Source organism: Semicossyphus pulcher, unplaced genomic scaffold (assembly GCF_022749685.1).
Source record: "Semicossyphus pulcher isolate SPU_LCO1_2020_fin unplaced genomic scaffold, fSemPul1.0.p SCAF_1, whole genome shotgun sequence".
NCBI lineage: Eukaryota > Metazoa > Chordata > Actinopteri > Labriformes > Labridae > Semicossyphus > Semicossyphus pulcher.
In genome coordinates, this window is record NW_027211603.1 from 36,416,847 (window position 1) to 36,442,295 (window position 25,449).

General features: G+C 40.6%; 1 protein-coding gene across 1 annotated transcript in view; it reads right to left on the minus strand.

Moving 5' to 3' along the window:
- The window catches only part of LOC138591548 (mucin-2-like), a 95,161-nt gene that overhangs the window by 48,887 nt on the left and 20,825 nt on the right, over nt 1-25,449 (minus strand). The window contains exons 6-22 of the mRNA XM_069662219.1: nt 21,604-21,814; nt 21,358-21,483; nt 21,115-21,232; nt 16,033-16,171; nt 15,667-15,777; nt 15,426-15,495; nt 13,534-13,671; nt 13,262-13,426; nt 13,019-13,113; nt 12,798-12,928; nt 11,658-11,900; nt 11,171-11,214; nt 10,787-10,893; nt 10,535-10,686; nt 4,774-4,912; nt 4,092-4,199; nt 3,566-3,742 (exon numbers count right to left, since the gene is read on the minus strand). Of these exons, the coding sequence (XP_069518320.1) occupies nt 3,566-3,742; nt 4,092-4,199; nt 4,774-4,912; nt 10,535-10,686; nt 10,787-10,893; nt 11,171-11,214; nt 11,658-11,900; nt 12,798-12,928; nt 13,019-13,113; nt 13,262-13,426; nt 13,534-13,671; nt 15,426-15,495; nt 15,667-15,777; nt 16,033-16,171; nt 21,115-21,232; nt 21,358-21,483; nt 21,604-21,814 (2,274 nt within the window). The remainder of the gene's footprint in view (nt 1-3,565; nt 3,743-4,091; nt 4,200-4,773; nt 4,913-10,534; nt 10,687-10,786; nt 10,894-11,170; nt 11,215-11,657; nt 11,901-12,797; nt 12,929-13,018; nt 13,114-13,261; nt 13,427-13,533; nt 13,672-15,425; nt 15,496-15,666; nt 15,778-16,032; nt 16,172-21,114; nt 21,233-21,357; nt 21,484-21,603; nt 21,815-25,449) is intronic.

Below are 25,449 nucleotides of genomic sequence, written 5' to 3' on the forward strand. Positions count from 1 at the left end.
AAAAAATAAAACAAAATTCCTTCCTTCCACTGTGCCCCTGCATCTTATATTAAAGTTATGTGTTCTTACCATCAAAGAAAGGTCAGCTGTAAATGTTAATTCACTTATTTTTGCTGCTGGATCACATGGCTGTATTCTCCAGTGCGCGTGTAATGGAAAACTGGACGGTGTATTTATGCATTAACAAAGTGTATTCAGAAAAACAAAGTGTATTAACAAAGTACATTTTTATGTTAACAAACTATTAAGTGTATTAAGTGTAACTAGGGTTGTCAAAGTTAGAGCAATAATAACGAGTTAACGCACATTTCCTGTAACATCACTATTTATTTTGACGTGTGATTAATGCACGTGCGATCTATTATTATGACCCTCTGCCCGCCCCGTAGTTTGAGAAATCAGGAAGCGATGCAGCGGTAATGTTTTGGATAGCAAGCAGGAACAAACCTCCATGAGCACAAATGGATAAAGAAAAGTGTCTTTTAAATGGAAAGTTCATCCTGAAAGCCCTGCTAGATGGTTCTCTGGACAAGACAAAAGTTATTTGTATTTACTGTCAATGTGAACAGAGTTACCACCAGAGTACGTTGAATCTAAATACCACATAGGCTGGTGGTCCAAAGGCTCCGCCTAGACCCCATGACCAGGACGAGACAGCCTCAGGACTACATCAGCCCCCCAAAACGACAACAAAACCAGCCTCAGGACCTCAACAACCCCCCCCAATACGACCACAACACCAGCCTTAGGACCCCAATCCCAACCAAATACAACCAAATCAGCCTACGGAGCCCAACATCAACCAAATCCAACCAAACCAGAAAATGTACATGACATATTGGAAGGAAACATCCCAAACACAAATGCTATCTGGCTCTAAACCAAGACTATACATGAGCAGAGTTTCTGAGCAGAAAAGTCCTGATGGTGTACAGACTCAGCCAGCAGAGCCTGGCTGTAGAGACGTGGCTATCGAAAGACCTGGCTGCCAGAGGAGGACAGACTGCTCCCTATGTGACAGCCAGCAGGTAGAGACCGAGCTACACTTCCTCACATCATGCCTCTAATACCAGCCTGTGAGAGAGCAATACTTTCCCCCAGAACACAAACACACTCGCGGAGTTTGAACACAGCACACACACAGAAACTCCCATATTTACTGGGAAAAACACAATATGCGATTTTAGTAGCAAAATATATCACTGCCTGTGAGGACCTGCGGACAGCCAGCGGAACCTGAACACACACACACACACACACACACACACACACACACACTATAAAACATTCAACAGTCTTTCATAAACACAAAAATTAAACAGTGAATTACAGCTTTTCCTTTTCTATGTTTATTTGTTGTTGGTTATTAGTTTTATTTTCTTTCATATTTATCTGATAATTAATCTTGTATTGACTGTTGCTTCATTACTGAAATGCTATTTGTATAATTACATTATGCTTTGGCAATACTGTCACTGTTACATTCATGGCAATAAAGCTTATTAAATTAATTATCTTATAACTGTGGGCATGATAGTCGGTACCACAGGTAGTTATGTATGGGGATTATAATAAATTTACCTCTTAGCTGTGTCTGTGTGAGCGTGTCTGTTTTTGCGTGTATTGGAGAGAGCATTCATCAGAATGAGCGTGCATGATGGAGAGCTTGGTGTATCAGCAGTTTTTGGCTCGAGCAGGAATCTCTGTGAGAGTGAAGCAGGCCTGTGTGGAGGGAGCGGTGAGCCTATCCACATCTTCTGGTACTTCTCACCAGATCGGTAACAAACTGAAAGCAGTATCATGATTTAAGGAGATGAGGAAAACTACTCGCCGATGTATGCCCATAATTTGCCCTTTAAATAGCAGACAGACTGCGCCACAGACTGTAAACTTTAGACCAGGTTTTTGTTGGTCTATGGCACAGTCGCTTTCTGCGTCCTCAAGATAGCAACACACCACCCGTTTGCCTGACCACACCTCATTTTAAGACCCACCAACGGGCGCTAACGTGGGTGCAAGATGACTTGCTATTTACATAACATGGGTGCTGGGCTTTAATATGACATTAATGCATAATCTTTCCTTTAAATACCCAAACAGCATTGGAGCACAGAGAACCTCTTTGCTCTGCAGTGCAGTTTAAGCTTTTGTGTGTCCGTCAAGATTTTGGGCTGAGTCTTCTTGTCTTATTTGCACTGGTTTAGCGATAAGAGATTGGGCTTTGGAGAATAGTTTATTCACTAGATTATGTTCACCTCCCCTTCAGCCATTGTCATCACTAATGGGCAATCAAGTTTCACACTGCACAGGGGACTAGGCAAGGATGCCCACTCTCCCTCCCTCTATTCACTGTCTTCAATGAACAATTAGCAGTAGCTATCGCCAAAACAGTCACATCAAAGGAATTTTAACAACTATAAGAGAGAGAGATAATTCTTCTTTTATACCTAAAAAAATCTCCTACATCACTTAAATAAATCATCACCGCAATTAAATTGCTCCAGAATTCTCCAGAACCTCTGATTACTCAAGAAAAACTGGTCCCATCCCCCATCCTTACACTTGTAATCAATAACTGGGACGCGTCAACCCACACACCACCTATCCCTTTATGCACTGGTCCCATAACATACTTACACTTGCACACTTCCCCCAGGCTGTCAGAGATGTTCAATCTAAACTTTACACAACTGTTTAAAGAAATAAATGATGACATTCACTGCTGGATGAACTAACCAATATCACTTACAAGCAGAATAGCAACCATTAAAATGTCAATATTCCCTAAACTAAAATTCAATTCTCAAATATCCCTATTCAACCCTCCCAATCCTGTTCAAATCATGAGACTCCACAGTAAATTACACTCAAGATCAAATTGACAACATTCCAAAAAACAAACACCAGGGAGGATTAGAAGCCCCACATTTTTCTATTACTTCCTAGCAAAATAACTCTAATATATACCTAAATGGATTCACCACAACCAACCAAACACTAACATCTCACTTGTGGATTGAAAAGGGAATTACTCAGGTCAGACATACAGTAACAACACGGTGGTCCCATTCTCTGACCTTGTCCAGAATTTCACCATTGGGAGAAATCGCTTTGTTGAATATCTACAACTCAAATGTTCCATTAAAGTTAAACATGAAAGCCACTAATCTTAGTTTATCATCCCCAACTTCAGATTTTGTGACTCTTTATGGCAACCATTTATCAACTCCATTCATTGATAATGCTGCTCCATCAATGTTTTTGGTTTTGTCACCTACAGCAATTACTCATATCTTCACATAAATTAGCTCATATGGAAACACCAAATGAACAGGAGTTATTCCTGTCAGTCACAGACATCACATTCACTAGACCCCTCTTCTCTGCGGTCAACTTTTCAACTCTTGTCTGTGTCTTGTTGATACATTAGTTAAATAGTTTTTGTAACTGTATATCATGCAATATTTGCAGTGAATGTCAGTTCACTGCACTGTCTGACAGTTTCAAGAGTCTGAATAAATGCTTTGTGCATAAACCTGTTGTCAATCAAGACTTGAATATTTACCTGAAACTTTGGGTTGATTTTAATGAAAAGACTGGTCCTCTTGTCCCACATGAGCACAAGTCCTGGCTTGATCCTCACCACCAGGTAAATACCCATCTTGTGCACCTGAACAGGGAACACCTGGCTGCCACCTTCAACCACGTGGAAGTTCTCATCTTTAAGTTGGAATTCATTATCCTGTGGGTATCAACATTAAATGAACATGCATTTTATACTGTACCAGTTAAGGGAGGTAGAACAAGTAATCACTTGTGTGATGATTATTTTACAGGACTTTTACTCATGTTTCTCCTGAAAAGTTGCATGATGCTTTGTGAAAAGACAGGTTGCATTTCATTGGGAACATGGGATGATAGCAAATAAAGTTAAGTGTCAGTTTAGCTTAAAGCACCCAAGGGTGTTCCCAATCAATTAAATATGAATGACTTATCAATTCTAAATTAATAAATAATCATAATTATAATTTGAGTCCTAGTCCAATATTAGTGTTTGAGGCCAGTGTGGACAGTGAGAGTGTTGTCTTTACCCCCAGAAAGATTTTGATGGTCTTGGAGCAGGTGGTTCCAGTGGTTCCACAGGCAATGTTCTCAGTGATAATCTTAAAGCTGCCTTTGCGCGGACCGCCGCAGTAGTCCTGAGTTAGGCACAGACATGGAATGCAATGATTGGAAACCATTGTTTTTGCTCTTACCTTTTTAAAAAAATTTTTTACCCACGCATTTGATATATTCTGTAACATATTCTGTGACAGAGTGTGCTACAGTTGCCACACAGCTGATCAGATAATGCATAAAACATGACATTATTTAAACTTAATGGATGTATTGGTTACTAGTGTCCAATCTTCTTTTTGTTAGTAATTCTCATTCGTGTAATTTGTTTAAATATTTTACAAATGTTATCTTATTTGAAATATTTTAGAATCAGATTTTTTTTTCATTATTTTATTGACATCCACCACAGAGTTTATTGGTCAAGTCACAGCTAAGGCCAAAGTAATATTTCCTGCTCATTCTGCTTCATATTAGTTTATCATGATGAAGCCACGAAGCCGCAGAGTACTCATCGACACCTATTCAACATGCCAGTAAAAAACAAGAAGTGGCTGTTCTGATCTTTATGGTAACCACATTTGTTTTATATTGACAAGGACTGAAAACATAAGATTTAAACTTCATTAATGGTACATCTGACAACATGCCACTTACCTGTAGAAGAGCATATTCACACTGTCCATTGAAGTCAAACCTCTTATCATCAAATGTCACGTAGTGCCCGTCGCCATAGATCCCACAAGTGGCATCACACACATTCTTGGTACATGTGAACTTCCTATTAGAGCAGGAACTGAGGAGACACACCGGATACAGACATTCAATCATTTAAACCTGTCGAAATAATATTAACAGTACTTACAATAACAATACGAAATAAATCATTCAGTTGCATTTTTTAACCCACGTAGTGACAAGTTTCAGGGGGTTTAGAGAGTCAAATTACAAAGACAAACTGACAACGTTTTTTGCCCCTTATAGCTTACTTTATTACATTTGTCAAATTAACAAGAGACTTCTAATGATGAAGACAATTTTAAGCTTGAACTGGAACTTGGTTAGACATAAATAACAGTGCAGCTGTTCTTATCGAGGTAACCCATCCCAACTTCAGTTTTGTAAGCGAGACAAGAGCGCATAAGAGAGGAGGTGGAGTTGCAATTTTGTTGAAAGAGTGCAAACAGTTATCTTTTTGAAATGTTTCTTCTTTTACCGTACGTGGCTCTTCAGCTTAAGTCTTTCCCTCGAGCCATGTTCCTGAACAGGCCACCTAATACTGTGCAAACTTTTTTGATAATCTTAGTAAACTGCAAATAATTTATATTGATAATTGATAATCCATAACTGAGGAATGTAAGGCCATCTTTCTTCTCTGACAAAATCAGCAAAAATAATAATAATACACATGCCTTGTTTGCTACTGTTGCTAACAAACCCTCCTACATCAGCACCTGAACTTCATTCTACTAGGGCCTGCAATGAATTTGCCTCCTACTTTACTGAAAAAATTCAGAAATTCAAACAAACAGTAAGCACCTTAATATCAGGTTCAGGAATTCAGAATTTCTGCTAACACCATGACTGTCACGACCCCTGCCAACTTACAGTGTTTATTTCTTCATCATTCATTACTAACTCTCCTGCCATTTCATGTCCTGCCACTTTCTCAGGCCTGGCAATCAGCTTATTCCCCTAACCTGATCCATCTCCTCACCTGCAGCTCATTCCCTCATTAGTCAATTCGTATTTATACCAGCCCGCTTTCACTTGTTCCCTGCCAGAATATCTTGTGTAGCTATTTCTGTCAATTCTCCAGCGTTTTTGGTGCAATGTTCCCTCATCTTTGAGCAACAGCCCTCAGCCTTTTCCACCGAGCGGTCCTGAGTGGTGTACATCGTTTCTCTGCTCACGGGGAAAGCCAGAGACTGGGGTACCGCTGAGTGGGAGAAGCAGTCCTGCCATCTGCTCTTCAGTCCAATTGTTCTCTGCAGAGCTCTGCAAGGTCTTCGATCATGTGACTCCAGGTCGAGAGGCAGCTCATGGTTACTGAGCCTAAAACAAGGTGGGTGGACTGTAGCAGATTATTCCATCGAGCTGGCTGCCAGGGACCCTCCTACTGACCTCGACTTGTCACCTTTGCCATCCGCATCAATGGTCGTCTCTGGGAGTGGAGGAGAGAGAGAGCCTAGTCTTCTGCTTCCTCAGTGCCACTCCACTATCCACCTAGGCGATCCTCCTCTCCAGCAGAGCAGAGTGCCCCTAGCAGTCTTCCTGAACCAATACGTCTTGGTTGAGCTTGACTCTCCACAGCAGAGAGACAGAGCTGCCTGCTGGAGAACCAATGCCTGTACTTTGGCCAGGGTGGCCATTTTGTCTTTTTTTGGTCACCTACACATCAGTCAAACAGAGGGTGCTGGTGAGCCGGATTATGAACTGTAATATGCCCTCTGCACCTGTGCTTCAGGCTCAAATCTGCTCCTCAGGACAAAACCACACTGTCATCGTTCTTATCGACTCAGGAGTTGACACCAACCTTTTGGACATTACTCTGGCCATACGATGAGGGATCGGTCAGAAGCCTCCGGTTAAACCCATACTTGCTACAGCACTCCATGGTCATCTTCTGTCGAGTCACACACCAAATGGTCCCTCTCCAAGTCAGCATGTCAGGTAACCACATCAAAACACTTTCATCTCATTCATGCACCTCAACAACCTGTTATCCCAGGATTCCCTTGGCTTAGAAGACATAATCCACACAAAGATTGGGGACAGGATCTATTTTCCAGTGGAGTACTCACTGTCATGCTGTTTGTCTTAAGTCTGTCCTGTAATCTGCTCCTAGTCAGAGTTTGCCTTCTGAGTTTCCAGACCTACCTGGTGTTCAAGAAGAGTACCTGGACCTGAAAAAGGTATTCAATAAGGCTCGTGCCACCTCACTGCCACCACGTTGATGATATGATTGTGCAATCGACCTCCTCCCTGGCACATCACCCCCTAGGGGAAGGCTCTTCTCCTTATCTGCCCTGGAGACCAAGGCCATGACTATGCTTTTGGCCTTTCCGAGGTTTGGTAAATGATGTGTTTCGCGACATTCTCAATATCAATGTTTTTGTGTACTTGGATGATATTCTCATCTTCTCCAAAACCAAACAGAAGCATGTGCGGCAGGTGCTTCAGTGAATCCTAGAGAACCAGCTTTTTGTCAAAGCGGAAAAGTGCGAGTTTCATGTTTCTGAGGTGTAATTTCTGCAGTTCATCATCAACCCAGGGAGTGTCCAGATGGATCCAGCCAAGACTACGGCGATTAAGGACTGGCCCACTCCCTCTACTCTCAAGGAGCTTTAGCGTTTCTTAGGGTTTGCTAACTTCAACCGACGATTCATTAGGAACTACAGCTCAGTGGCAGCTCCCCTCACCGCTCTCACCTCCTAGAACGTCCCCTTCAGGTGGTTAAGGATGCCTTTGGTGAGTTGAAGTCATGTTTAACCTCTGCCTTCCATGGAGGAGGATACCAAGGAGTTAATCGTGGCCTCTGTCACGACCCCTGCCAACTTATAGTGTTTATTTCATCATATGTTTTGTTTTTATCATCATTCATCACTAAATCTCTTGCCATTTCAGATCCTGCCACTTTCTCAGGCCAGGTGATCAGCTTATTCCCCTCTCTTACCATTCCATTCCCTCTTTAGTCACTTGGTATTTATACCAGCCCACTCTCACTTGTTCCCGGCCAGATTGTCTTGTGTTGCTGTTTCTGCCGAGTTCTCCAGTGTTGCATTATTCGTTATTCTGACCTGCTTTTGGACTTCGGATTTTTTGCCTGCTTGATTGCCTGTTTGATTGAACTCCTGGTCTTGACCTTGCTTGAACTCTAACCTAGTAAACAGAACTCTCCTATTATTTTGTGGGTGTCTCACTGTTGTGCTTTTGGGCTCAAATCTGCCAGTACCAGCAAACTTTACAATGACACAATATTACACGACTGGAGGACATCATACCACACCTAAAATCCTGCACCTGCTGTCTTGATAACAGGTTTTTTCAAAAAAGTTTAAAAGTCATGGCATCAGATCTGACACAGATTGTCAACTTGAGGCCCTGAAAAATGAAGTCATAAAGCCACAGTTAAAAAAGAACAATCTAGTCACTAATGCAAAATGAAAGGCCTACCAGTTTGTCAAATCTAAGTAGAATCATTGAAAAAGCTGTTTTTCAACAGTTTAACAACTTCTTGACACTGAACAACTGCTTTGATATCTTCCAGTCTGGTTTTTGACCACACTACAGCACTGAGACTGCTCTTGCTAAGGTGATAACTGACATTGGCTTAAAGACAGACAGTGGCTGAATTTTAGTCTTAGTACTACTGGATATCAGTGCCGCATTTGACACATTTGACCACAATATAATGATCTACCAGCTTGAACAGTGGATGGCTCTGGCACCGAAGTAAACTGGTTTGATTATTCAAAAGGACAAGGACAACTTTGTGTCTATAGGTAACTTCACATCTGAGCAGACCAATATTACATGTGGAGTTCCCCAAGGCTCAATTTTTGGGCCTCTTCTGTTTAACATCCACATGCTTCCACTGGCTCAGATTTTAAAAAATTAGTAACCTTAACTACGCAGGTGACATACAGATCTAAATTACAATGTCACCCATTGAACAAATCAATTAGTGGATGTGCCATATTTTTCTTCTTTCTCAAAAATTAGGTCTTTTCTTTTTTTGAGCCAATGAGTAAAAGTCAGCGTATAACTTCAACCTACCATTGAAAACCATTGACCAATCCAGAAATGTGAGTGTAGTCTGGACTTAGACCTGAAAAATTACAAAGTGGGCCTATCATGACCTTAAGAATATATCAAAAAATACTGTATGTCTCAGCAGGATCTGGAAAAACTCCTCCATGCATTTATCTTCAGTCAACTAGATTACTGTAACAGTGTATGTGCAGGTCTCCCTAAAAAGAACAATCAGACAACTGCAGCTAAATCAAAATGCTGCTGCTAGAGTCCTCACTAAGACCAAGAACGTGGATCACATCCCTCCATTATGAGGTCTTTACACTGGCTCTCTGTCTGTCAAAGAATATATTTTATGGTACTACTGTTGGTTTATAAAGTACTAAATGGTTTAGGGCAAAATTATATTTGTGATCTACTGACACAGTACAAACAACCCAGACCACTCAGGTGATCTGGGACAGGTCTGCTTTCTGTCCCCAGAGTCAGAACCAAACATTGACATGGAGGAGCAGCATTCAGTTTTTATGCTCCGTATATCTGGAACAAACTCCCAGAAAAATGCATGTCCATAACCTGAGACAGTGGAATACTATATACTATAGTGTTTAATTTTTAATTATTTATCACTGTTACTTTAATGCTTAAATTGTATTAGTGTCTTATTATATTTTAACTTCTGTTTTAGGTATTTATATTTTATCTTTACTTTGCTGTTTATCTTGTTTTATCATTTGCCTTTAAATAGCCTTCTTCCTGAAATGTGCTACAGTATATAAGTACACTTGCCTTGCTTTGAAGAGAGTATCTACTTCAAAATGACAAATTTAATGCTTGTAGACTTTAGGTCAGAGGCTTGTTGCTGATCAGAATTTAGAGGAAAGTCAATAGAAGACCAACAATGTCACTTTATAAAATAAATAACACTTTAGTCATTTTAAAAAATTAAAAGCAACAAAAACCTAAAAATTGTTCAAGCAAAAAAGATGCGAGGATCTTGGAAGACATCGGCAATGGTTGAATATATGTAGAACAACACATGCACCTATCATCCCATTCCTGGAAAGAAAACACACTCAGAGACACTTGCATTTTATCACACCATATTGACACCGCCATATGAGAGCTGAGTTTCCAAGCAATCCCAAGGCTAAAGAATTATGGAAGTAAAACAATGTGAAAAGCACTCCTTTTTTAAATGTATAATTATTAATGTGAAGTGAATGGGGCCTTTATTTACTTCAACCCCAGTGGGTGGCAGGCCTTTATTTGAGGCAGATTAGTATAAAAGGCAGGATTTCATTTCTTATTTGCTCAGTTTGACTGGTATAATTGGTCACATTTTCTGAAACTCATGAAATCCCTTTATAACTTAACCAGGCTTTTTTTTAAATGAAAGGTTTGTAACGTTGTGCTGTGAATAGTTCAGTGAGTTGCCCAGTGAGTTGCCCAGTTCCTATGCGGCATTTGTGTGTTACTACAAAATACAGTTTGGCTGAGATAATAGCACACAAACACCTGAAAACACTATAATTGGAAAATAACACTTAAATTAGTACGTTTTAAAAATGTTGACAACAAATATAACATTGTTATTATAATTATTATTATTATTGAGGGGAAACAATAGTTTACTTGTGTGTATGTAAGGCCCTGTACAAACCAGGTGTTGCAGTCCACAGTCAGTGTTTCTCCAGCTTGGTAGACCTGTCCATTGTGCACACATGGACACTTGTGCTCTTTGATACAGCCTCCTGCTCCATCTGACACCAAGCTTTCAGGGCACATGCAACCTGGTGTACAGCCAGTACTGACCTGTAGCCAAGCAAAGTGGAGGGCAAAAAAGGTGTTTCAGACAAACAGAGCCTGTGCTTGTAGGTTTTCTGTGAGTGTGAGAGTGCTAAGCAACACTTACACAAGCCATGTCCAGAGTGCTGCAGCTCTTCTCACACTCAGTCCCAGTAGCCCCAGGTGGAACATTGGAGCAGTTGAAGTAAACCATGGGGGGGCTGCATGTTGGGCCTGGGTAGTCAGAAACAAAATCATAATAGAGACAATAATGTCAAACCGACAGGAGGCATTGACGTAATGACATCAACAACATTGTGTGATTAAAAATACATTGTTTTGTTTCAGCTTGGATTTGGAAGAGTATTTAAAATACTTGTCAACACGTAACAGACCTCTGCAATAACTGAATGTTATGGATTAAACAATTGAACAGGTAAGCACAATAAACATTTTTGGTGAGAACAATTACAGGGAATTGGGTTCAATATTTGAACATGTGTAAACCTACTTTGTGACCCTCCTGAGCAGCTGAGAGCTCCATGTCTGCAGTAACTGTGAGAACAGGTACGAAGGGACACAGAAACAGTGTTAATGTCATCATCAGGCTTCATTCTTGGTCCTTCAATTAAATTGATTATAGAGTAAGTTCTATGTGTAACAGCATGTCACAGAAAATACCTGTGTTCTAAAATTAAATTGTTGTTTCCATTACAATGGCTCTCCCTGATATGTTTTTATCTATAATCTAAAGCAGGGGTTTTCAAAGTATGGCAAAGTGAGTCTACACAATACACAATTGGGTGAATTCACAAAATTGTGACCACGAAATCACTTGCCACTGCTTTCTGCCTGATCTCAGGACCTGATTCACAAAATAATTTGCGCTGATCATGACTGTCCATGAACTTAATTCACTGCTCACTATGAACTAAACAGCTGTGTTTGTTACCTCACCCCCATGCCCAACCCTTGAAATCACGTCACTCTGTATTTACCATGGGCGGCCATCTTTTGTCACAGATTGTCCAGCAGGAATAATGTCGTCTTTATAATAGCAGGGACAGTCTTTACTGGGCACACACTGGCCTTTGTCGTTCATGTAGGTTCCCTCGTTACAGCCGCAGCCATCCACTGTGATGAGGTTGGCCTGGCAGGAGTAGTCAGGTTGGCTGAGGGAACGGCAGCTACGATGGCAGCTGGTCATGTTGTAATGATAGACCATGTTTGCTGGACATAAACTGTATTGGCCTGGTGGAGAAGATACACAATGAGTTAGCATTAGAGAGGGGTGTGAACCATTCTCTTACTGCATGGTAATACCTTTGATTTTAACCTTTTTAATTACCACTGATGGCTATGCCTGGAATCTGCACATGTACACTGATTTTCAAACAACATGCTGCATTTGGATATTCTAAATTAGTCTGTGTAAGCTGTAGCATTATCCAGTTCTGGGCTGTACACCTTTTTATATTATTTACAGAGACCCAACATGAATCCACCGTGAGCAACTACTAGCAACCTGTTCCAAATCAAAAGGTCCCTCTGATCTATTTCTGAATTAGTATCAAAATCATGACACCCTTAATTAAAGTGCATCTGCCAGAAAAAAACAACAAACTTATGTTCTGGATGCTGCAGACAGACAAAAGCAAAATGGCAAAGGGTGCAGGGTGCACCTGGATTGTTACAATAATATTTTTTAGTTTCCCTTCCTGTTCTATGCTCGACATGATTCAATACAATACAAACAATATTGTATGTACTCTGCTTAGATTTCCTCATTAAATAATAGTGGCTTAGTGCTGCATTAAACATATTATTGAGGGGCAAGCAAGAGCCACAGCTCCTTAAACTCCTCCAACCAGTGGTTTTGAGAATCCATCTAATGTAGGTGTTGCACTGACTATTGATAAGTATCTGATACAAACCCAGTTAAAATAATACAAACTATCCTTTAAAGTAAATAATACAGGAGAGAAAACAATTTAGATTCAAATAAAACATTTTTTTCCTCACTTGCCTCCAGTTACTTACTGCCTCCTGATTTTTTTTATGTTGCATTTGATCAGCTGCTTGTTACAATCCCAGCCTTTCTATTACCACAATAAATAAAAGGAGGGCCTTTGTTTTACTCACCACAGATGTCTTTCCGCCAGCCACTGAGATGGACTCCTGCTGCTGAGCAGGCGAGGACATATGAGGAGACAGCGGTACACATGCAGTCCTCACTATTATCACAGTTACAGCTGTCATACATGCAGTTCTATAAGGGGACAGAGCAGGCATGGACTTATTAATGCAGGGACAGTACTTGAGTTTATTTGTCATTATAGCATTGTGTGTGCAGACTCACTTTAAAGTACAGATTAGGGGAAACAGTGCTGTGGCACGGTGCAAACACTCCATTGCGATCCATTATTTTGGAGCACCAGTACCGGGCAAATTGTTCTGAGAGCCAGTAACAAAGAGAAATGAAGCGGTTACAAAACAAAAAGGCATTGTTAACTGTATGGTATGGTATGGTCTGGCATAGTTTATTTGAAATGAGATGTAATATGACATGACGCAAGATGCAGGAGAAGAGATAAAGTAGTACCCCGATTGATGCCCTGGTCACAGGGATTTCCTAAGCGTGTAGCTATGTCGGGGCAGCTTCCTTTGGTTTTCCACGTGTTGGCGAAAGCTGCAGCGTTGCCCTCCACCAGACCACTTATCACCTTGAACTCATCACTCATTTTGTTGTTGAAGTTCCCACACAAACCTGTTGGAAAAGTTAAGAGACGTTTTTTTTAAATGCTAGTAACCACGAGATGAACCTGCTAAATTGTGGGTTCTGCGTTTTCCAGAAACAATAAGGTGGAGGCATACCAGCAGTGGTTCCTCTTAGTGAATAGTCCATCTTGATGAAGACCTGCATCCTGGGCTTCAGCTGGACTAAAATCACTACGCCCATCTTGAGCTTTACCACGATGTATAAGGAGGATTGTTTGAATGCCAAGAACTCCGCTGCAGCAGTGAGAAGACATTGAAAAACTCAGTGTTACAGCTTTAAAATTTCAAATTTACACATTACTGTTAGATTGTTTGAAATTCTCTTGTTCAACATGTTACCATCTGCACTTGAAAAGAAATCTGCCTCTATCCACACAGATTTTTCTGTAATACACCCTTTCAGTAATGTTGTCAGTCACCTCAGCCTGTGGCAAAAACAAGCACTTAACATAGACATACTTAAATTGGGCACAATTTCACAATAGAAGTATTTACAGCAGTAACTGGAAACATTTCTGTACCTATTTATCAGACCCCAAAATGTGAAAAATAGGGTTTAGATATAGAAATATTGGCAGTCCCTCTTCAGTTTATAGATAAAGGGCTTCCTCAAAACGCCCCTGAAGTCAAATCTAGCAGAACCCCCTGAATCCAGTTCAGAGAACAAGGTCTCATCCCAATGCCTGGCTAACTGAGTCCGCTATGCACACAATGAATTCTTGGAAGGAAGACATTCAGGAGGACATAATTACGAATGGAATAGCATCTGTATTGAGGCTCAGACTCAGACTATGAATACTGGGTTAAAACTTTTACAATACAGCTGGTCGATGCGAACATATGTAACTCCTGCTAAGTTAAACACATTTAAAAGTACCAATAACTCTAGGGGGACTTTATATATTTTGTTTGTGGGACTGCACAAAAATTAAAGATTTTTGGAAGGAGGTAAGCCATATGATATAACCAGTCGGGTCAGTTAATTTACCTCTTGAACCCAAAGTCTTTATTCTGGGTTTGTACCCAACCAGTCGTCATATAAAAAAAAAATGTAAAAGCACTCATAGAAACGCTGGTTAGCTCTTGCCTAGAAAAGTATGAACAGGATTGGTCAATGGCTTAAGGAAATGTCCACTTGCCTTACAATGGAAAAGATAACATATGGTTAATGGTAAAAAAGACACTTTCAAAGAGGTTTGGGGACCATTTTTGGACTTCATTGAGCGGTGAAATACTGGCTCACGAGGGGCACTCTGGGTAATCTACTATGATTTGTGTACATGTGGATTGGAGGCACTATTTTATTACTAATTGGTCTGTGCTTCATCCAAAGTATGTTTGCCTGTGCTTCATCCAAAGTATGAGGCAGCAGTAAGCTTGTCCACGTCTTCCGGCACTTCTCACCAGATCAGTAACCAATCGAAAGCAGTATTGTGGTTATAAGAGATGAGGGAAAGAAAAGCTTGCCGTCTCACAGCCCTCTGTCCCACAACCAACTTAATTTCACTGTATCTGCAAACACAGCTGCTTTTTCCTTATGAGTAGAAGTGCTGCTGTCCATCCTTGTGTGTGTAACAAGCAGATACGTCTTGTGAACTCTCCGATGTATGTCCATAATGCGCCCTTTAAAGAGCAGAGTCAGACCGCGCCATTATCTTTAGACCAGGTTTTTGTTGGTCTATGGCACAGTCTGCGTCCTCAAGATAGCAATGCACCACCTGTTTGCCCGACCACACCTCACTTTAAGACCAACTCGCCCATGAACACTCACATGGGTGCAAGATCGCTTGCTATTCACACAACGTGGCCGCTGGGCGTAAAAAATTGCCTCGGATGGAAATTAGACACGATCCTTGCTCTGCGTGCTGCTGCGCTTTGCACCAGGCGTATGATAAGGCCAAAGGACTGTAACTGATGATTTGAGGGTCTTTATAGCTGTTTCTATGACATGCTGTGTGTCTCCTGATATATATGTTGAAGTAACTCACGATTAGACAGTGGAAGCTCAGAACGAATCTGGTTTATCTGAACCTGCCCAGACGCAAGGATTTTCATCACCTGTCAGAGTGTAGAAAGAAACGTTTTAGATTTAGAGTCCAACAGTATTGTTAATAATCTTATGATAAATGATTTACAAAACTCCAAACCCAACAGACTACAATAATGAATACCTGTTTGTCAGTGTGTATCCTGACAAATTCGTGAATAGCATATCTGTGTGCAGCTTACCGTAATATTGCTGTTTAAGGCCACAGTTACAGATCTGAGGCAGGTGATTCTTTCAGAGACACCACACTTTTCCAGGTCCACCAGCACAGAGTATGAAGAGCCACTACTTTGCTGCAACACACATTGGGGATAAAATTACTGTATTAATGACAAACACTGATCTGTTTCCTGATGACAAACTCAGAGAGCTCTGTTCACCAAAAACTTAATGGGTCTTTCATTAGTTCATGACATTATATCAACATCAACATTGTGATATAATTCTCAGCATAGATGGATACCAGCCCATGCTGCTTGTGTGCAGTGTATAACTCTGGTGTGTATGTGGTGGTACACTAGCTTTATTGCAGATGATGTGTGTGCTACCTTGGCTAGAACATAGGAGCAGTCTCCATGGAAGGTGTACATTTTTCCATCAAAGGTGTTGACATGAGCTCCTCCCTCCACAGAGCAGGTTCCTGGACAGTCCTCCTCTTTGCACTTCCACAAGCCATCTTTACACTTACTGTCAGTAAATACACACACACACACACACACACACACACACACATTTTTGAAGCAGTGTTCAAATTACTCTGGTGCTTTTTCTATAAATTCTGGAAAAAAACTTGGTTTAATAGGCAGATTAGGCTGGAATTAATACTGAAGAAATCCAACACATTTATCTATAACATGGTTAAAGTATGAAGCATGTTTTATGCAAACTTGAAACCAGTGTGAGAAATACCCAGTGGCAATCGGGGATCCTGCCCTACCCTACACAGACTCAATATGCAATATATAAGATTTCATGGACACAAGCCATGGCAATCAGCGAGGATATACACACGTTGCGTGCACATCACCAAGGCTAATATCGTTAACAATAAGGCCACTCACACAACCACGCAACCACTACGCCCTGCAACAGAATTCACAGCACACTCACCTCTCTCTCGCTAACCCGATGCCTGTGAGCGCATTCAAACTGGAACCCTACACATGCACACTTGTGTCGCTGTAAAGCTTTTCATAGTAGACTATGTACAGCAGGTCTATAAAAATTCAATCGCAGGAAATATGGGCAAGAGATCAAAAAATATTCTCTTACCTTAACAAAGAATTGACCACCAGAGGCACTCTTTCCATTCACCCACCTATTTTGTTGTCCAACCAGCCCATAGGTTACTGTTGCTAGCAGCCACCGCATCACCTACGTCTCCCTGAGAGGAGATCTTAAACTCAACCTGACCTGGTTCTTGGGAGTGACTGGGTGGGAGAGAAGCCCCCAACTCCCCTGTACATGTAGAAGCTGCAGATGCACCACTGTTAGCTAGGTCTCCGTAATTTTGGTTCAGCTTTTTAGAAGTGAATCCAAAGTTAGCAAGTAGTGAACCCTGTTTTGTCTTTGATATATTTTCCCAACTTTATGCGCACATATTTTTCACTGAGTGTAACCATGAAGTCTAAGCAGAAACAAATCCCCTGTAACCCCTGTATTTTGCACCCTGCTTGAAATTAATGGCAGAGGAATATTAGGAAGACTATGTCATTCCCTGCAAACAGGCTAACCTTATATCAGCAGGAACAACAGATGAGGAATGCATAGACCGAAGTCTCAGGAAACATTATTTAACTTCATATGCCTGCCGCCTGCAGCTCCTAAAAAATAGGACTGCTCCTCGTCCCCAGGACGGAACCCGCTGTCCTCTCTGTTCCCAACTAAACACACATGAACACAAGGTTGAGAAAGGTTCCACAAGTAAAATGTAGCGATGAAGAATGTTTGCCATTATGAGTAATTCTGGAGCAGGCTGAAGGAAGTGAGACCAGAAAGCTTGTTTCTGTTGTGCTAGTTTTCAAGCGCTAGTGTTTTCACGTATATGTCCAGAGCAAAACCAGCGTACAGCAGGATTAGTTTCAGACATAATTAATGACTATTCTAATGTTGTAGATTTGAGGGGAATGCAAGCTGGAGAAACAAAATCAAAAATTAAAGTCATAAACAGCGATGAACAGGCCTTTGCATCGATGCGCACGTTAGGGTGAAGAAAACAACAGGAAAAAAATATATATTGGCACTGTAAGCACCTTCTCTTAAGTTTTCCTTACATCTCGTCACTGACAATCATTCCCACAGTTATTAATAAAGATGGTCTAGTGTACATTACACACACAGTAGAGAACATACCCATGGTTTCCAGCAGCAAAAATAGGTAAACAAATATGTTTACAGATGACCTTTCTTTGATGGTAAACACAGAAATGTAATACATTTAATAGGATCCTGTGTGAACCTGACAGCCTGTCTGGAGATTTAAATAATAAATTAAGTTACGCTACTGGGCCTCATGCGTAAACGTACACAGCGTCTGTCTTAATTTGGAAAGATAATCGTCAGGTTAGACTGCGTGTCCCCTCACCAAGAATATGGTCACACAATAGCATTGGGCAACCCACAACTGCATAGCGGCAGAAATAATATATTGTTGTTTCGCTGTCTCACTGACATCACACTATCCATGTCATCCCTTTCACCAACATCATTCGCCACTTCGCAACCAATTATGACTCATTACTTCTATGAAAATTAATCGATACTTTAAAAAATAACATTCAAACTATTTTATTCACAGAGCCCCCCCAACTGGCTCAGGGCCCTGGGCACATGCCCACTTTGCCCATGCGATAATCCATTACTGGGTGCAGCCACGGGCTGTGCACAGGTAGGTAGTGCTATCAGCATGACCCAAAAATGTATATGTAGATCTGTTCAGGCTGAGACTGTCATCATACATGCTGATGGAATATTGTATTTGAGAGTTACTACTGGCTGTTACCAGTAGGTAGTGCTATGACTATGACCAATAATTTATAGGCAGGTCTGTTCAGGGCAGCACTGTCATCCAACCTGTTAAATTTGGTACAGCTTAAACAATGTGTAAAAGAGTTGATACAAGCTGTCACCAGGGAGTGGCACTATGACTATGACAATAAACCTAGAGTGTAGATCTGTTCAGGGTGGGACTCTTATTAAGCACATGGAATTTAGAACAGATTGAACCTTGTATACAGGAGTTACACAACCTTCTCTTTCATGGTAAAACATCGCACTGCCAGAGAGATGCCCTTGATGAAAAGTCAGTGTGTACAAAAAAAATCACCTTCAAGGTCTTAAGGCCTTTCTATCTAAATTTGAGATGGACATGTTCAGTATTAGGTGTACATCAAAGTCTAAGACGTGTCTCACAGATTTTTCTATGAACCTTAATCAAGGTCTTCATGCTTTCCTGACCAACATTTAAGGTGGATATGTTTCACTGCTTTGGAGGAGTGGCTTGTAGCGTAAAATATGACATTTCCTGTTTCCAGTAGGGGGTGCTATTGGTGAGTTGTTTCATTCATTTATTTGGCGCTAGCTTTCCTGATGGTTAGGGGCAGCTGTGGCTCAGTGGTAGAGTCGGTCGTCTTTCTATCAGAAGGTCAGAGGTCCGATCCCCAGCTCCCTCAGACTACATGTCAAAGTGTCCTTGGGCAAGACACTGAACCCCAAATTGCTCCCGGTGGCATAGCCAACAGGTATGAATGTGATATCTGATCTGACAGTTGGGCACTTTACGTAGCAGCCTCTGCCATCAATGTATGAATGTGTGTGTGAATGGGTGAATGTGACATGAAGTGTAAAGGCAGCTTTGAGTGGTTGCAAAGACTAGAAAAGAGCAATATAAGTACAGTCCATTTACCATTTTACATTATTGCTTTTTAGCAAGAGTCCACCAGGAGCATTCTGCGTTGATTTTGCATTAATCAGACATGGAGCTGTCTCAGTGTTGTGCCTGGTGTGTGAATGTTTACATTTAGAAGAGCAGCCACCCCTATCTAACACCATGATCACTCAACAGAACTCGGTGTAATCTATAAGGTAATCAGGACACATTTTGTTTCAACAATCCAGGACAAAAAATCAATCAGGCACCACCGGTGATATCTTCAAAAAAGTGAATTTTGATTTCAGATATAGCGTACAATTGATACCACTATTTATTTTTGGGTGAGCCTTCCTTAGAAGTGGATACATTATGTGTGGGATTGACCCACTCTGCAGCAGCATATAGCCTAGCTTCCTTGCCGGCACACCGGCCAGTTTCTAAACACCTGGGCTGTGCTGACCGGCATCCACTGTATGTAGTACACTTGCTATTGATAAGTATCTCATACAACCACGCTTCAAACAAACCCAACTATCCCTTTATAGTAAACATTACTTGACTAGTGTAAACATTTGATTAAGCAATGATTTGAACAAACTCTCTATATGAGCTGTTTGCTGTTTATTAATATAGATTAAGAAAACTAGAGGTGAAGACTAACAACCAGAGGTGGGGGACTCAAGTCACATGACTTGACTCGAGTCGGACTCGAATCGCAAATTTGAGGACTTGAGACTTGCTTGACTAACATTGATAAAGACTCGACTTGACTTTGACTTGGCATTAATGACTTGAGACTTTTTTGTGACTTTTTTTCAATTAAATATTTGCATTATTTACGTTATGTTTAGAAACATGATTGGGTGATTTTTGGTGCAGTGAGTGCAAACCTAGCAAACTACAGGACGCAGCAGAGGCAACACTGGCAGCAAACATGGAGGGCGCTACACCAAAAATCGTTTAATTTGGATTTAAGAGGTATGTCATGGATGACTATAAAAAGAAAAAAAAAAGAAAAAGAAAAAACATTGAATTGCAAGGTATGCGTGTGACACAACGACCACCACATAAAACTTCAGCCGTCACTTCAAAACCCACAAAGAAAGGTACGTTGGTGTGTCTGTTAAGCTAATTTATCTGCTGGTCAAGCGTGAACTAGAAAGCGAACATTATGTTTAAGCTGTGTTAGACTCGCCTCTAATCAATTATGGATTTTATTGAGAAGAAGTTTTTGACAGTTGGGGGACTGATTCGAGGGCATATAACCAGGTAAACTAACATTATGCGGCCATGTTGCTAGCTACTGAGCTGCATGCACACGACTAACTGGTTACAGGTGAATTGTTAATGTGTGTCCTCTCGCTACATGCCATTGACCCCTTTCTCTAGTGTTTTAAGCAGCTCTTTGATAAACAATTAATGTTTTAATTTAGTCTCCGCTCCTTTACAATCACTTTGTTGCCAGTGACTTGCACAGGTGTGCTTACTCCCACCTCTGCTAATAACTAATTTAAGAACCTTTTTTTTTAAATAACAAAAATCAAACTTAAGAAAGTAGCCTCCAAAAATTCTTTTAAAGTTTGCTTTTTTTGGCGTTTCATTAGACAGGTCAGCTAAAAGAAGACGGGGAATGAAGAAAGAGGTGAAAGAGTGAAGAAAGTGGGCAAAGACATGTGACATTCGCCGGGTTTTATATCAAACCAGGGTTGCTGTTTAATTTGCTTAAATTTGACACCTCAATAAAGGTCTCCAGTCTTACCAGGATCTGCAGTTGTAAGAGTAGGACTCTCCTGGCATGTAGACTTTGTAGTTGTGCACACAGGGACATTGTTTAAATTTGACACAGCCAGTTTTACCAATATCATCGAAGATCATTCCTGCAATAGGGAGAAGACATAACTATTATTACTGTCATGTTTTATGTATGTACGTGTACCATAAAATAGATCATGCTTGCATGTAATGTAAGCTTGTTATTGTAGTGTAAAATGTGTATGTATACCAGCAGGGCAGCTGCAGCCATCATGGCAGTGGTTTTCACATACTTTGCTGGCCTGAGGGTTGGAGCAGGTATCAGGACATGAACTGCCACACTCCATAAACTCCATGTTGTATGGACATGTCTTGGCTGTGGAGACAAACACTTTACTGTGACTGTACCATCCTACTCAACACTGCAACTCATGAGCAAGCACATTCAGATGAACTGCAAATACATTTAGTCATCTTCAGGTGTCAGCATCCTTACGGCAAAAAGATTGACTCCTCCATTGTTTAGGCTTGCCGCCTGCATGGACACACTGTCTGGAGAACTCTGAGATTGTTTTGCAGAGCATGGATTCAGTGTTGTTTTCAGAGTAGCACATATCAGCCATACAGGTTCTAATGAAGGCTTCCTTATCCAGTAAGTTTTGACAGCTGCTGAATGGAGCCCTTGAGAAGATGTCGTCACAGTATTGCTGAAGAAAAAAACAAAACAAAACAATCAGTTATAAAAATCCTGTAGAGAGGCCCTGGATAATATAATAGATAAGATCCATGGATGTTGTGTTTTCCTTGCAGACTATTTCTGAACATTTAGAACGCACACACTCTGGGGTGCAGACCAGCATGGATGGTATTTTATGAAGGATGTGGTGAGCGTGGTGTGCTGGAGATCAATTTGAGCAATTATTGCAAATTTTCACAAACTTGCTCTACAAATCAATCTACTAATTGATCTTAAATAGGCAATAGTTGTTTTTTTTTAATAAATGTAATTTGTTAACCTATTCTATAATTCTGTTAACTTATGCAGAGATCACACTTTGAGAGATCATACACATGTAATATGAGACGAATGAATGGCTACTGAGCCGTTTTAGATTGCCTGAGCACTTCCGTTCACACCAGACGCGCATTTCTCCGCGCCAGTCGACAAGCGCCTCTGCTCCTCAGCTGTCGTTTACGCATTTGGAGCTGTTTTTTCATCATGCTCTCTTTCTCTTGCTCTCTCTCTGTTTGCACGTGTGTTTTGACACGTTTCAATTCACAAACAACTTTAATCTGATCACTTTGCTTTGCTTCAGTCCCCCCAACACACCTGCACCTCTGCTCTCTGCACAGCTGCTGGCCCCGCCCCCTCTTTCTCTCTGTCTCTCTGTCTGCTGTGTTGACTGACAGCAGTCTGTTTAATTAAGTCACAAAATTAAATATTTTCTCTCGCAATTCAGTTCTCAAAGCAAGTGAGCCGTGTGCGCACGAGGGACGTTATTAATGACGTAGCGATCAAAACGATTGATCGTTACCGAATGACATCTGCATCTTTTATAAGCTTTATAAACAGCGACCATCAATGCATTTACAATAGGGACATACGGAGATACACAGTAGGAATGTTTACATTGCGTTACAGAACTGCATATGATTGTGTGCGGACAGAGAGCGTCCTGATGCACTGTGACTCCTGTCACTGTTTCACTGCTCTTCCTCAACAAGGAGACCGGGCGAACGACCGGCAAAATGTATGTAGCGGAAACACTGCCGGAGGTAACTCTGTTCACATCGGCAGTAAAAACAAATAACTTTTGTCTTGTCCAGAGAACCATGTAGCAGGGCTTTGAGGCTGAACTTGCCATTTAAAAGACCCTTTTCTTTATCCATTTCTGCTCACGGAGGTTTGTTTCTGCATGCTATCCACAACATTACTGCTGCATCGCTTCCTGATTACTCAAACTACGGGGCGGGCGGAGGGTCATAATAATAGAACGTGTGTGCGTTAATCGCGCGTTAAAATAATTAGTGGCGTTAAAGGGAATGTACGTTAAGGCTTGATTAACGCGTTAACTTTGACAGCCCTACTTTTTTTTTTTTTTTCAGTAACCGTGCGTCCCTCAACTGACACAGCATTCACAGCATCACAGATCTTTTTGATGTACCTGTTCTCAGTTTCATTCTATTTGGAAGCACCTAATGGTGATACAAGGGAGCTCTTGATTTGGCATAGGCTCAGTCACCATTGTGTTACCTCATTCAGTGATAGATAGTGACTTTAAAGAGATTTATTTAAATGAAAATCTTACAGGTTATATCTTTAAATTGATTTAAAGGTACTTAGATTTTGCGACTACTGTAGTTCTTCTTCTTACTACCTTTTTTCGGTGCCATTTCTTCATCTCCTTGTGCCCAATTTGCACACGGCACAACATGCACCTGCCCTTAAATAGTGTTTAAGGGGTGTTACCTATGCTAATCACAAAGATCACCCATGCCCCTCCAGTTTGAGATCAAGTGGGATTCATCATTCAGCTCTCCTGGGTAAGGGCATATTGGGATGGTTAAGAATGTTCTTCTCTTATTTTTTCACTGAACAAAAAATTAAGAGAAATTTAAGAGACTGTTGCTGCATGAGGCCCAGTGTTTCACTCTGTCAAATGTTTGGGTCATTCTAGTAGAAGTCAAACAATTTGGAGTTGAAGAAAGATCAAAAAGGGGATTTTCTCTGCTGTTAAACATAGTGGTAACACAAGGGTTAAGGTAAATAAAAAACACTCTGCAGCACCTTTTGTTGTATTTTCAAAGCACTTCATACTGTGGACGTTGTCCTGCTTTTGAAGTGGCTACATATTTTTGATTTGATGCTAATGTTGATTGAGGAACTAGGAGTCAAACAGGGAAAGATCTGTTATATTGTAGTTGTTATATTGAAACTGCCATTAACAAAAGGTCATGCACAGGCTGATGACACAGTGTTGTTTTATGTTGCTGATTTCATACATCCAGCAGTCAAAAATGTTGAGCATTCTTTAAAAGTTCTATAAGATGCTTTTAATGCCATATGAATTGTTTTTAATTGCGATATAACAAAGTTTATGCTATCAAGAGCTGAATATTATAATTATAATCAACACATCTACTAGCTATAGATTCCTGAATGGAGAGTCACAGAATATAAATATCTCTTCATGTGGATTGATGAAACACCTCAAGTTCATATTTTGCCTGAAAATCTTATTTACAGACTCAGGAAAAGAATGAATATTTCTACAGATGTTAAATAGATCCCAGGAAGTCTGTCTTCCTATGCATGAAAATAAACCATACTTTGCACATAGGTCCATTTCTATGTCAAAAGTCTTTAACTGGCTTAGTGGGCCAATTGTCCAAATGGTTGTGCTGTAGCAACAATCTAAAGGTAACCATTCTGAAGACTCATAACAAATCATTCCTGCGTCCTACAACTTATGCCAAAATATAGGCTGGAATGAGCACATTTTTTCATGCACGTCAAGTCTGAAGGAATTATGAAGTCCTATGTTTTTCCTCAAAACTGTAAAATTAAAGAAACCTATCACACATTTATGCTGAACTGACACCAAACTTGCCACAAATGATCCAGCCAGCTTTCAGATTTTGTCCATCTATGTTGTTATAATGTACTGAAATAAGTCCTTTAATCTCCAAATTCCAAATAAATATGAAAAAAATAATTTATGAAATGGTAGATGTAGTGTGTTACATTTCTGAATTTTATCAGAAAAATACATTTGAATGTTATATAGATAGAAAAGGGAGCATCTTTAAACTAGAAAATGCAATTTCTGAAGAAATTGCAGTGTGAATGCTGTCTGCTGAATATCTTACGCTAATCTGCTAATGCTGTGCTTGAATGTTGAATGAATGTAATGTATGAATGTTGTTGAATATGTTGTTGAAGAGCTGACGCTAAACTGCGAATGCTGCAGTTGAATGTTGAATGAATATAAGTATGAAAGATATGGAATATGTTGTAGCGAGGACAGAGGTGGACCTCACTAGTGTGGCAATACTGATAGCCATTTATCGGTGAGTGTTAACTCTAAATGCATTCCTTTCCAACTAATGGACCTTTGGATTAACCGGGGAGGATGTTTACCCGACATCCTGGAACCTTCTCAGTGGTTTTACACTCAAAGTCATAAAGGTGACAAAAGTAACATTTCCCAGTGGACTATCAAGTCCTCGGACACTTCAAGAAACCACCCTTTAGGAGATAAAGGGGTGAATCAACAACGACCCTCAGACCTCTTTGGTCGAACCTGGGTAGAATTGTCTTTGATCACAATCAAAGGAATTA